The sequence below is a fragment of the Panthera tigris genome, chromosome A3 (genome assembly GCF_018350195.1).
Source record: "Panthera tigris isolate Pti1 chromosome A3, P.tigris_Pti1_mat1.1, whole genome shotgun sequence".
NCBI lineage: Eukaryota > Metazoa > Chordata > Mammalia > Carnivora > Felidae > Panthera > Panthera tigris.
This window is the reverse complement of record NC_056662.1, coordinates 73,115,939-73,130,264: the sequence shown is the minus strand read 5'-3', so window position 1 is coordinate 73,130,264 and position 14,326 is coordinate 73,115,939. Positions and strand designations below refer to the sequence as shown.

The 14,326-nt window shown below is 47.2% G+C and overlaps 1 protein-coding gene across 1 annotated transcript in view; it reads right to left on the bottom strand.

Annotated features, from left to right (window-relative positions):
• The window catches only part of EML6 (EMAP like 6), a 280,348-nt gene that overhangs the window by 6,530 nt on the left and 259,492 nt on the right, over positions 1-14,326 (bottom strand). Inside the window, exons 29-37 of the mRNA XM_042981405.1 lie at positions 12,952-13,081; positions 11,380-11,478; positions 10,193-10,366; positions 6,117-6,325; positions 5,664-5,821; positions 4,919-5,033; positions 3,137-3,325; positions 1,283-1,455; positions 704-866 (exon numbers count right to left, since the gene is read on the bottom strand). Coding sequence (XP_042837339.1) covers positions 704-866; positions 1,283-1,455; positions 3,137-3,325; positions 4,919-5,033; positions 5,664-5,821; positions 6,117-6,325; positions 10,193-10,366; positions 11,380-11,478; positions 12,952-13,081 — 1,410 coding nt within the window. The remainder of the gene's footprint in view (positions 1-703; positions 867-1,282; positions 1,456-3,136; positions 3,326-4,918; positions 5,034-5,663; positions 5,822-6,116; positions 6,326-10,192; positions 10,367-11,379; positions 11,479-12,951; positions 13,082-14,326) is intronic.

Genomic DNA, 14,326 nt, shown 5'->3' with positions numbered 1-14,326 from the left:
AGTGACCAGGCCCATCCTGTCCATCCAAAAGTCTAGCACAGCACCTGGTTCAGTAAATAATCAATGAATGGGTCCCCTCTCATTTCACAATGGGTTATCCACTCCAGGCCAGCTCACTAATGCACAATATTTGTTCAGAGTGCTGGACAAGACATTGTTCTCTTTTCAGCTGTAAGTCCCAATGGTGGGACCCCTCTCTATCCCTTCCAACCTGTCAGTTGGGACCCAGTGAGGGACCCAGTGAGGAGCCCCCACTCCAGGCTTGGTGTCTGGCATCCAGACCCCAAGTGTGGATGGGCCACACCCGCCCCCCCCCCCAGACTTGCAAGTGAAATGACTAAATATGAGAAGCCACGTGGGCTTAGGTGTAGCCCTGGAGAACCAGAGGTTAGGAAGCTTTCAAAGGGAGGAAGTAAAAGGAGGGTTAAAGTTATTAGGGCTTGAGCTGCCTGCATCTCTTACTGAAGGACAACTCTACTTTAAAAATTCTATTTCTTCAACATTTTTAAGTTCTCTAGGCCCCTGCTTCTTCATTTATAAGGTAGGGGAAAAGTTGCAATACTGAAAACATTCCTATAAAGAGGAGATGGATGCACAGCCTGGCGCAAAGCAAGCCCTCAATTAATATAAGCCACCACTGTTGCTGTTACGATAATGGTGATGATTCTTGGTTGCCCCAGATATTAGCAAAGCTGAGACATACCTGGATGTATCTGCCATCCGCAGAAAAATCCATCTGAATGACAAAGCTTGGAATATCTTTGCAGTAGCCAATGCGGTTCAGGCTTGTGCCCTGAGTGAGGTCATAGAAGTCAACTGTGTGTTCAGAAGAACCAACGGCTAAGAATCTGCTGTCTGGGCTGATTCTAGAAAAAGCAATCCAAGAGCATGGTCTGTGAGAAGGGCTAGTCAGGTCTGCTCTGGAATGGGCCTCCCAAGCTCAAAGGCAATGAGATCTCACTTCATGACTCACACGTGGTTAGCATTCTAGGGAGTTCAGCAATTTCTCTGTATCCAATCCCATGGAAGTACGGGAGTGGATGCACGCAGCCTTATGCAGAATGGCGTCGTACACGCAGTTTTTACCACACTCTTCGTGGAACTTAGCAAAGACATGTCTGGGAATTAATGTGTGAGGGAGTCTCCTTCCACGGCTGGCTCGTTAAAAGGGACCCTCCCACAACTGAATTCTTCATTCCAGTCATGACCCTTCCAGAAAGGTAACCACAGAGAAGGAGAATGGGTGCCCTTCTTTTCCCTGCCCAGATGACCTGCTATGTACCTGATATCTTGGATAGCAGACTTCCGGTCTCGTTTCTTCCCCCAGACTTTCAGGCTGTTCACCAACAAGATGACAAACTCTCCATTCTTCATGCCAATGGCCACCATCTCCCCGTCAGGGCTGTAGGCTGCACATCTGGCCGCGTGGCCCAGGTTCACCTTGTTAAGCAGTTTCTACATAGATACAAAGTAGCATGACCTAAGCCCTAGGCCTTCTTGGCTGGTCTCCAAGGGAAATCCTGCACCCAGGCCAGAGCAGTCAGGCCATCTCTGCTGCCACTTTGGGCCTCCAAACATCTTGCTTCTTAGAGTAACTGTCCCTGAGGAACCAAGACGGGCAGTATGTTTTCATCAGAACAGCTTGGGCAGAGGTTGGTCAACTTTTTCTGTAAATGGTTTGGTAGTAAACATTGTAGGCTCTGTGGTCCATATGATCTCTCACAACCTAGACACTATGTAAACAATGAGCATGCTTTTACTTTGTAGAAACAGGCGGCAGGCCAGACTGGATCCTCCCAGTCTTAGACTGCTGACCTCTTACTCAGAGAAAAGAGTTTTAGCTTTGGCACCTCTTGGTTCAAATCCTGAATCCTGTCTGTCACTACTGGCTGGGTGTGTTTGTGTCAGTTACTTCCCCATTTTCCCATTTGAACTTTTTATTATTATTATTTATTTTTGAGAGCATGAAAGGGGGAGAGGTAGAGAGAGAGGGAGAGAGTGGGGAGAGAGAGGGAATCCCAAGCAGGCTCCGCACCATCAGTGTGGAGCCCGGTATGCAGACTGAACCCACGAACCGTGAGATCGTGAGCTGAGCTGAAGTCAGACCCCAACCAGCTGAGCAACCCAGGCACCAGCCCCCCCCATTTTCCCACTTGAAAAGAAGTGATATCAATACCAGTTTTGCAAGGTTATTGTAAGCATTGATGATCGTGGATATGAAGCATCTGGTGTATAGCAGGTATTCAATAAATGATAGCCAGTATTCATAATACACAAACAATTTTGAAAAGTAACTTGAGTAAAACAACTATACCGTGAGTCTGTTCTTTGATCCTCACACTAAAAATAGGACTGAAATATTTACTGGCTATTTTGTAATGAACCCAACTATTTTAATGATTAGAACTTACTTTTTTTAAATATCAGATATGACATGGTAACAATAATTACCGCCCCGGCCCCAACCCCGACTATTTCCTGCTATTTTTTTTACTCAAGATGAATTTTTTAAATTATTTTTTTTCCAAACTCCAAGAGGAACTTTACTGGGGATTTATTTTTTTGCTTGTTTATGTTTATTTATATTTGAGAGAGTAGAGAGAAAGAGAGAGAGCGCACACAAGTGGGGCAGGGGGCAGACAGAAAGGGCCACACAGAATCCGAAGCAGGCTCCAGGCTCTGAGCTGTCAGCACAGCCCAATGCGGGGCTCGAATTCAGGAACTCTGAGATCATGACCTGAGCTGAAGTAGGATGCTCAACCGCCTGAGCCACCCGGGTGCCCCATGAACTTTGTTGGGGTTTTGACTGAAATGTCCTATTTGGGAACATTTGAAATTTTAAGTCATTTTTAGTCTTCCCATACAGGGAAGACATATCTCTTTATTTTTTAGGTTTTGTGGATTTTTTTTACAACAAAGAAACTTCATTTCCAGATTATTCCTGTCCTGTAGTTACATGTGGGTATATGCAGCTAACAGACAGACAGATTGGGCGTGTGTGAGTGGGACTTTCATCACCAGGCTTTCTAACTTAATTGCAGACCCACCGCATCCCCCAACTCTGGATCCAACCCTCCTCACTCTGGGCTCTGGCCAGGCCCCACCTGTGAGCATCAGAGCACAGCGGACCCCTCACCTTGTCGGCCAGGTCCCAGATGCGGGCTGTGCCATCGTTGCTGGCAGAGATGAAGATGTCCTTGGAGGGGTGTGTGGCCAGACCCCAGATCTCCCCTTCCATGTGCCCATCAATCAGGATGTTAGAAGCGGCATTTTTCTCACCAACTTCAATTATTTCTCCGTCTTTGGTTCCTACTAAAATTTTCCCCTGTTGTCATAAAAACATTATTAGGAAAAAGACAGACGCTGTATGATAGTACTCCAATGGTGTACCTGGTCCAACATGTAGAAGTCCAACGGTGGTTGCTGAGTGTTGGGGAGGGGGAGGGGCAAGGGGAGTGAGGACTTCATAGCTACAGAGTTTCAGTTCTACAAGACGCAAAATGTTCTGTGGGTGGATGGTGGCGATGCCTGCACGACAGTGGGAATGTACTTTATACCGCTAAACTGTACACCTAAAAATGGCTAAAATGGTAAATTTTATGTTACTTATATTTTGCTACAATTTAAAATGAAACATTTTTATGATCTATTAGGAATCTAGTAGGTGAGAGATTGGTAGGCAAATAGATGAAAATAGGTAAAAAATAAGATTTGTATTTTAAATAATAACTTAAAGGCAAACACTATTAGAGCAACGTGGGAAAGTGGCCCCTGCTGGCAATGGTATTAACGCCGGAAGAGCCGGAACAGGTTGTGTTGTTAACAACAAAATCGCCCGCCCTTCCGTGACCTCCTCACTTTTCCTTTTCTCCCTCAGCCATGGATGAGAGCGTCGGCACAGAGATTGCCATCATCTGGTCTCTGCCAGAACATTCCACTGACGGCAAGCTCATTACAGAGCGGGGTAGTCCGTTTCTGTTGTTGGACCGTTCAATGTCTTCCCAAATTCTTCCTCGCACTGAACAACGAGCCATCTCTCGAGGACTTCCACATTCCGGGCCTACCTCTGCCTTCATCTCCCAGATGTCTGCCTACCTACCAGATGACTGGTATTTATCTATCTAAAAACAAAGCTCTCGATTTCTAATTATGGAGACTCTAAGTCAGGTCTGCCTTTTTCAATGGGGAACATCCAGAAGGCACATTCTTAGACTGCTAACAATTCCAAAGTATAGACACAGGGTATGAACCAGAGGTTAAGATTTATTTTTTTAAGGACCTCAGAATTTCTTGGGGAATTAAAAAAAGAAAAGAAGAAAAGGAACACACAAGTCATGGCTAAGACTCTGATTTGGCAGCTCTGGGTAAGTACGTGGACAGCCATATATTAAAAACAACAACAACAAGAAACAACTCCACAGTTGTTTCTGATATTCAGCCCAGGTAGGACTTGACAACCTATGGCTTTGAGTCAGACAGTTTGATGGCCCTTTACTATCCCCCCTTACGGACCATGCACATGGCAAATTATTTACTATCTCTGTGTCTACAGTAATAATCACATCTATAACAGTAGCAGCTGACATCCACAGAATGTGGCTCTGAGCCAGGCATAATGGAAGGCATCGCGCATTATAACGCACGCGACCCTCACAACCACCCGCCTGGGCACAGAAAGGGTACGTAACACACCCAAGGTCATACAGCCAGTGCTAACTCGGAAGAGTCTGCGCCTGGGTCTGTGGGACCCTGCTGAGCCGACTCCCACCGCAGTGCAAGTAGCACCTTGGAAGCCTGTTTTAAGGATTTAGCACCCGGGCACAGGGAAAGAGTATGGCTGAACTCCCTCTCTCTCTTGGGCCCCTTCCGGGCCCAGCCCCCTAGGGACAGCTGGGGGAAGACCGGCCCGCCCACTCACTTTGCCACGGCACACAGAGCGCACACACTCCACCGGCTGCCCCGTCTCCAGCTGGAAGGCCCGGCAGCGCTTCATCTCCTGGTCCCACAATTTCACAGCACCTCCTTCTTTGGTCCTAAAAAGGAGTGAGAGGATCTTGGCAAGTTGGGCCTTGTCCTAAGACTTGCCCTTGATGCTCCATGTCCCCTGTCCCTATCAACAAGGCTACCGGGTCCCAGCAGGACAGACCCTCCAGGGTGGCTTCTTTTTTGGCCCTGCCGACGGGTAGTGACAACCCTTTCACTAGAATACTTTCAAATGCCACTATGGCAGAAGGAAAGAGGACTGCGATCTAAAGTACCAAACCGTGTCTTGATTAGATCAAACGCGAAGAGAAACGTTTCTGTGCTGCTCTGCTTCCTTCTTACATTTCTGTCCCCAGGGGAACTTCTCTCCCCGCCTCTCCGTCCTCCCGTCCCCGAGACCTACGGGAAGTAACACTCGATGAAGAGCATAGTCACTCGAGTCTATTCAAGAATACCTCTCTGGATTTGCCACTACCATTAAACCACCTCTCTCCTTCTCTGACTTGTACTCTGAAGGTTTTTGCCCAGGGCCCTCTTGGAGAGATGGCAGACTCATCTCCCTGATGCAGGCAAGATGGGGGAAAGAAAATCTGCGTTTTCTCCCAGTGGGAGATGCTTCTGTCAGTTTCTCCCAGCACAATAAGAAAAGATCGGTTGTTCCCAGAGGAGTTTCGCCTTACGGCCGCTCTTTGCCACCGGTCACTATGAGTCCATCCCGGAGGGTCGTGTACATGGTGAAGACAGGGCCCGTGTGAGCCTTGGCCACCAGTCGGACGAGGAAGTGGTCCTTCCACACGTAGACGTCTCCGTTGATGGCACCCGTGAAAGTGAGGTTGTTCTGTAAACAAAGGGACACCTTCCACACTAGGACACTCACAGCACCTCTCAAGAGGGTCCCCTCCCAGCCACCTGCTCCTTGGTTAGGGAACTAGAACTAGAGAAAGAGAAACACACTCAAATTGACCTTCTGTGCTAAGGAAAGGGATAAAGGAATAAAGGTTGCAAGTAAGCCAATAAAGGTGAAAATGTGGAAACAGCTTTCTTGCTGTTTGTAGCTTTGTGGCTATCTGTGCTCCCCATGCCCATGCCCGGGGTTCAGGGTCCCCTCTCAGGAAGCTTCTGCTGGAACTCACAGCACCGAAGGCCACGGAAAGCATCGTCTGCATCTTGGCAGCCTCCATGGATCCAATGACCCCTTTCTTGTAAAGCAGGGCACTGCCTGCCAGGGTCCAGAACTTCATATGTTTGACCCCGACAGACACAAATTGCGTGTCCGAGTCAGGGCGAAATTCCACTACAAATATGCGCTCCAGGTGACCCCCTCGGCTGGCAACCTTGGCGCCTGTATGGGTGAGAGAGTCTGGTGAGGTGGGTCCTCCCACACTCTGAGCTCAGGATGGCTCTCCATCCAGCAAAGCCCAGGGTACATTTCAGGTGTTCCTTCTTCCTCCATGGTACCCTCCCTGCCTCAGGCATGACCCCCAAGGTGGGGAAGAGAGAGGTTGGGAAATTTCCAGAACAGCAGGTGCTGCTAACATAACCCCAATCCCGCTCCACCCCCACAAAGCCACATCCAGACACCCATGAATGTGCAGGAAGGGATGGCCCTGAAGATATAAGCTTCCAGATATCAGAAAAGGACAAAGGACAGCCTTCATCTTCCTATCTCCAGTCTCTGACCTCATCACAGGATTCCTGCCTACCAGAAGTTGAACCTTCCCCTCGAGTATAATTAGAGACTCGCATTCCTTTAGACTGTTCTTAATTTCTTTCCAAGATTCTCTGCTTTTACTTTCCTAAGAAAAAAAAAATCCTTCATATTCCTTTGTCTTTCATGGCTTTTAGGTTTAAAAATTCTACCTTTAATATTTAATTACCAGTTTTTTTTTTCCTCAAGCCCATTCATTTATGTTTTTGGATTCATTTGCTTTTTAACTTTTGTCCCCACCAAATCCCAGCTCCACCATTTATCTGTAGAGCAACTTTGGGAAAATTATTGTCATCTCTCGGTGCCTCAGTTTGCTCATCTGTAATTTGGGGATAATAACAGTTCCCATTTTATAAGGTGTTGTGAGGATTAAGCGATCTGGTGCAAGCAAAGCCCCCAGGAGCTGAGCCTGGTGCCACGACTTCTCCACAAATATCCACTTAGTAGTGTCACCACCCTCTATACCTCCTGCCTTGTTGTCTTCCAGCCTATATTGTAAACCCATCTGTTTTTACCTCATCATTATTTTTCTGGCTTCGAGTTTTTAATTTTTATTTTAAACTTTTCTTTCCATTTTCCTCTAATTTAGTCTTAATGTTTTAGTTCCCATTTCCTCTTAATTATCTCCCCTATTACCTCATGTGTACTTTTTCCTGCCCCTCCTCATCATTTACCTTTTTAAAAAATTCTGGTATAGTTAACGTACAGTGTTATGTTAGTTTCAGGTGTACAATATGGTGATTCATATGGTGTCTAAACATTTCTCCGTGCTCATCATGGTCAGTGTATTCTTAATCCCCTTTTTCTGTTTCCCTATGTGTTTGTTTTTAAGTGGCTCCCCAGTGGAGTGGTGGTGGGTTCTGGCATAGCTGGCCTGGCATCTCAGACTCATCCTCCTGGAGGCCCTTCCTAGGACCAGCTGCACGTCACCTCTCACAACAGTCATTCCCTCTCCACATATGGAAAGTTCGACTTACCAGAAAATACCTCCATACTGAGAGCTCAGAGGTTTAAAAACCCATGCTCTTCAAGGATACCGTAAACTAAGTTAAGAGACAAATACCACACTGGGGGAAAACAATTACAACACTTACAGGAGATGAAGAAGTAACCAGATCAGTAAAAACTACACATCATAAGGAAAACACAAACAACTCTCCCTTCCCCAGCAGAAAAAGGATTCCAATGATTGGATTACAGAAGAAGTGGCCCAAGTGGCCACTAAAGACATAGAGGATCATTCTTGGGAGTCAAGGGGGGTATGCCATTTTATTTTGCGCTTTCTTCTTTGTCTTTAAATTTTTTAATGTTTATTTACTTTTGAGAGACAGAGAGAGACAGAGGGCGAGCAGGGGAGGGGCAGAGAGAGAGGGAGACACAGAATCCGAAGCAGGCTCCAGGCTCTGAGCCATCAGCACAGAGCCCAAGGTGGGGCTCCAAGTCACGAACCCTGAGATCACGACCTGAGCTAAAGCCTGATGCTTAACCAACTGAGCCACCCAGGTGCCCCTGCACTTTCTTCTAAGCAAGTGTTTGTTTTTTCCTGGTCTTAATCTATGGACACTTCTGACCGTGGAAATGCCCGTATCCTGCCTTACGTTGGCTTCTACGTTGCTCAGAACAAGTTTCATACAATTATCTAGGACCTGACAACATTCATTTTACACATAATAAGCTCATTTCTTACTCAACTTTGTTTCTGAACTACACACACACATACATACCTGGAGTTCGACAAAACAGTCCTTTAACAAAAGAAGAGTAACACGCATATAAACCTCTCTCAAAACTGTCTCATTTATAAGCAGAACTTGAAGCTAAGGGAGGCCCTCACATAACCATCTCAGGAGAGGTGGTGGTTGGTGACATACTATTAGATATCAATGGCTCAGAACCCTTCTGCAGACAGCCACGGGCCGATTCCAGCAAAGACAAGGGGAGAAAGTTACCAAAGAAAAGGCATCTGTTGACCATGTTTAGAAGCTGGTTTAAAAGTCCTGGCTCCACCAGTCTGCCCTGCGGCGGTCAAAAGGGGCCCAGGGTGAGAAGGGGTCTGTGCTGGGGCAGGTCCAGAGCAGGAACTGCCCAGAGGAGCGGATGGCAGAAGTGAGGACAGCGAGCCTGGAAAGACTAGCCTGTGCACAGGGCCCAACAGGATTAACCCTCTTCCGAGGAACTAGGCACAGACCTGGTCTTGGCCACTGCAGAAGTGGAGTTAGTGCAGTACAAGAAAGGCATAAGGAAGCAAGTTAGGCTCTCTTATAAGGAAGGGCTTTATGAGACATTTCCAGCAGGGGGTGGCTGCCTTGGGAAGTGATGCAGGCCACAGCCCTGCAAGTGTTTGGCGGAGGAGGGGAGTCAGCCTGTCAGGAATGCACTTGTAGGAACTGCCCCATGGGACTGTCGGGACCAGGCAGGAAGACTTCTCCAGTCCTTTCAACACCACGAGGCTATGAGTCTGTTGTTTAAGACACTCAGCGTCTCATCCGGGGCTGAGTCTATTTCAGGCCAACTCGACAGGACAAGAAATGAAGCTGCATCCCCAAAACATAGATTGTGGGGCCCTCTGGACACAATGCACTGATGAACAAGAAAATGAGAAAGGGACTGAATATGATAAAGGAATCTCATTAAAAAAGTCTGCAGGTCCCCAACCTCTTTTTCTCACATGGGGGCTCAGGAGGGATTGGAACTTAGCTGCCATCTCTTTACAGCTCCCTCCATGGGGAGGTGCTGAGATAATGGGTCTCTAGAAGCCCTGAATTGGAGAAGAGCCACCTCTGTGCGCGCCTGGCTCTGAGCGCCCTAGATACAGGCTGCCCTGCCGGAGACAGACCTCATTAATGTCCTAACTAATTGGATCTGTTCTGCCAACCTGAGAATACACTTGAAAGATTACACATCTTTGGTTCTAACATGAACATAAATTTAACAGCAGCGTGTGTGTGTGTGTGTGTGTGTGTGTGTGTGTGTGTGTGTGTGTGTGTGTTGGGCGAAGACAAGAGAGAAATCCTGTTACGGGAAATGTAAACCTTGATTATAAGGTGAATCCCCATTTTACAAAAGCGAAATATAAAGTGTTTTTTTGAGACTACGGTGGTAAGATCCTGTCCCAGTTCCTGGAATAAGGGAACCAGGGTGATAAGGCTGTGGCAGGATCTGGAGGTCACAGAAGGAATACCAAGGACAAGGAAACTTGGGTAGAAAGGGAGTTAAGACGGAAAAGGGGGAGGCTGAGGTCTTCTTTGTGAGGAGGAAGGCTGCCTGCACTGGGTCACTTTTCCAGAGTGCACAGACCCTCCACTAGCTAGCCCAGCACTCCCCCGGCCATGGAGTCCAGGGATCTGATAGGCAGCTTCTCCAGGAACCGGAGATGGCCGATTTCGGCTGACCCAGCAGCAGTGCCCTTGATGGTTTTCGGGGTGAGGCCCATCTAGGTCTGAGCCCAGCACGCAACACAAGCAAGCCTCCCAGATGGACAGACAGCCCGGCTCCTTTTACCTTCCTGCCAACGCCAGACAGTGATGGTGTGCTCAGGGTCCACTCCCACCGATACAAGGAGCTTCCCAGTGGCGCTGAAGTTGATGTAATTCACCCCCTTCGAGTGGAAGCACCGCAGCATAGACAGAGTGTGTTTGGTCATGGCGTCCCAGATGTGGATTGAGGGTGTTGTTCCTGAATGTGGGAGGCATGACACACAACTAAGGCTGAAGAATGGCGGGGCCAAGGCAAAGCTTACGTTCACCCAGAAGACTTTTTAAGACAAATACTTGGGGGTGTTACAGTTACTGGGCCTAAGAGACCTATAGCCTGACCTGGCCGGAGATGAAGCAACGAGAAACATCTGTTGTGCTTTTAGAGCCAGAGGCCTAAGAGCGTTTATGTCCACACACACTTGTGGAGGAGTTTACACAGAGGCAACTGCTGAGATCAGTGATTTGTATCTGCAGTTTGGCCAGATACAAGCAGCAAACACGATACAGCGACACAATTTTGCTGTGAGGATTCAAACTACTCACGGATGGAACAGCCTTACCTTGGGTCTCCGTAATATCAACTGCATTGGGTGGGCAATGGCAATGAGGAAGCGTCAAGGGAAAACAATAGCTAAAATAAGTCATGTTTCTGATAGTGAAGCACTTAACACCAGCATCAGGAAGTTCCAAATTAAATTTAAAAATGGACATGGGTTCAATGAAAACAAGCAGAAGGGCGTGTTCATAAAAAACTGCCTTTGAAACGACAAAGTTCAAAAAAAACACACATAACTTTTCACAAATGTGAAGTGTCAATCAGTTCACATTTGTCATTGGCAGTTTGCTAGGGTGCAGAAGAGCTGGGCACACAGACAAGCTACCCTTGCCAAGGACAATCACCAGGCTTCGGACACAGGGCTCTTTAACTGACACCTGGCCGGTGAAAAATTATTCTCCACAAGTCCACAGGGATAGGGGCATCCATTTATTTGGATTATTGGGCTCTGGTCTGACTTTATGATCCCTAAGAATCAACAATCACTGGCTATTTCAACTGAGATGACACAGATATACTGAGTGCTCAAAAAAGAACAGCAATGTCCAGAATGGGTAGATGTCCACAACCCACCAACCCCCTTTCCAGATATTTGCTATTAAGTCAGTGTCCCTGCTCAGCTGGGAAAAAGCTCAGCTAGGGCACGACCCTCCTACCTATCTGGCTGGTGGCCACCACGTTCCTGTACTTGGGGTGCTGGTTCACCGTGAGGCAAAGGATGTCATCCGTGTGCTCCAGGTAGAAGCTTTGGCTCCCTAGGGGGAAGACACGGGATGGTGAGCAGGGGAGCCTTCGAGACCTCTCAGGACAACCTTGAAGGATTATATAGGGTCTGGAAATGTCTTGTCAAAGTGAGAGATCAAGGCCACAAGCTCGCAATTTTAGAATCATCCTTGGGGAGATGGGAGATCATTTTTTTACATTTACACATTCTCTTCCAGGCCTGGCGGAAGAGCTGGTATCTATTCTCTAGCACACACCAGCTCCCCTGCCATCCCTCCCGCAGCCTGTGTGGGTCCAGAACACAGTCCAAGTGCAAGGCTTCCAGGGTCCAAAGTGATAATGGAGATAATACTTAACTGAACAAAATGGCACCACTTACTCATCTGAAAGGGAAGTCTGTGGAATAAGAAAATAGTTCGGGTATCTCTTTTAAACCATTGTTATTTCTCAAAGTGCCAATCCACTTGGGAGCCTACTGGATGGCACAGGTGATGTGTTCACCCCCTAAATGCCCTAACTCGACATGTAACACAGAAAATAGAAGAAATCACAGGAAGTATTTATTATCTACTATGGAAAATGGGTTTGTTGACTTCCAAAGTGGCCACTGTAAACCCATCCAAGTAGCCAACACTACTAGGAGGTAAGTGATGGCACTGATAGACAAGGAAACAGCACATTGCTGCTAAAATGATAGTATGTTTAAAAAAAAAAAAAAAAGGAGAAAATGTATAGAAAATTTCAAGGTCCTCCTCCCCAAAAAGAGATCGTTATGTGCTCAGTGACTTCCCTGTCTAAAAATGTATGCATTAAATAAGTGTGTGGAATTGGGAAGGAGCATAAAAATTTGAAAAAAAGAAAGGGGGTCTGTTTTAAGATATAAAGCAAATAAGGCAAGAAGTTAACATATTTAAATCTGGTGGCAAAGGTACGTGTCAAATTCATTTCTACATGCTCCCTTTGCCTTGCAGTGTTTCTTTTCAAACTATTTGTTTCATGTGACTCACCCTACCAGTTAAGGGACACTTTGGGGTGCTTACAGTTTAAGTGTTCTCATCCTTATGGTAAATCTGGTTAACTACTCAAAACAAGCAAAACTTGAAAATTTGAGCTACTAAAAAATTGGTCGCCCCTAACAAATTAGCAAGAAAATCTCCCCTGTGCTCTGTTCTTGGTAACCTGCCACAAGGCATTTCTCCACTCCCTACACCCTCTTTCTGGCTTCTGTCCATCCCTCCCAGCATCTGAGCAGCTGATGGGAAACAGGGACACCTCCCTCAGAGGGCTGACAGCAGGGTGTTGTTCGAAAGAAAGACGGCTGTGACCTTTGAACGAGGCCTCCACACTTTCTAGGACCAAATGATACCAGTCTGGAATCGAGTGAAAGGGCTCTATCAGGATAAGAATGCGTCAGTTTGGGGGGCATCTCCAGAGTGGGGGAGTACACACAAAGGGACTAAAGAGTGGGGTCCTGTCCTCAGAGGGGGGTTCTCGGGCTGAGTTACCCGTGGAGAGGCTCTGGAGCACGCCAGCCGCCGCGGTGTGGAAGATGATGTCCGCACCGTCGTTCAGGTAATGCAGGTTGTTTCGACAGTCGAATCCCCTGTAGCCAAACACGTGATCGAGAGCCAGCTCCTACGTTCCCACACACAGATAAAAGCGGCTCTCAGAGGAAGTAAGTGCAGAGGCACAAACCCACACTCTGGGAGCAGCCACTTACCTCATGGGAACCGCATGGCTGGTTAGACAGCCAATACCCCACAAAAAGCATTTTGCTTCTTGACTAGCTGAGGCTACAACGCAGCCCTTTCTTTAGTTCCCTGAAAAGCTAGGGGGACAGGCCAACACACAGAATTACAGGGAGCTTTCTAAATAGGCTAGATAGGTTTCCAGGCACTGCAGGGGAGTCAAGGTCTACTGATTAGAAGCCCTATAAAGGTCACCTAGAAGTTGTATGTCTGTCCCTTGGCAGGCACTCTTCAGGGGAGCTGAATGGTGGCCTGGAGGTTTGCTTTGATTCCCGCAAATGCCACTGGGCCTGGCAGGGGCCGGATACTGAGGCAAATGCCACGTTCATTCTGTTGCTTGGTGCTTGCCCTACAGAGTTTCAACATAATTTGCATTTTTTTCCCCCAACAACTAGATGCTATTCTGGGTTTATAGTCTTTTTCTTCTTCCTGTCTTATCTTCCATGATTAAGCTCAGGATCAGCTATTAATGTGATTTGATGCACACTTCCTGTTGCCAGCACTTCTGTGCCAGGCACTGTGTTGGTTGGTGGGATACAAGGTTAAGAAGACGTGGGTCCCTGATTCTAGGTTCCCTGATTTCTTTCCCCAAAGCTCCTAAAATACCACAACCCCTCCTTACTCCAGAACATTCACTGACTTTCACTGCCTTCGGGATAAAGCCCAAACTACTAAGGTGGCACAATTACTTCTACTCACACATCTCCTGTACCCTCCGTGAAGCTGCATTGTCTATTTAGCCCATACATCATGAGCTTTCCTACCTTTATAATTCTGCTTTGTAAAATAGCCCTTGCCTGAAGAGCATTTCTCCTCCTTTCATCTCAGCCTTCCCCTACCCCCACGTGTTTCCCAGAAACTGTCTATGTAAAATGTGACCCCTCATCCCAGTGGACAACTGACTCAGGCTGGGCCAGTCACATGGTTTCTCCCAGGAATTTAGAATTGAGGACACTGGTAGGCTGGGCTGTTTAACTAAGTGAGGAGATATAAACTCAGGTGCTGGGTCATACCCATTTGTCTACCAAAATAGTTCAGGAAGTGTGCAGAAAAAGAGAAGAATGCATCAGACAGACAACCGCAGTGGGCAGAAAGTGGTGCCATCTTGGTTTATGATGGCTTTTCACCTTCC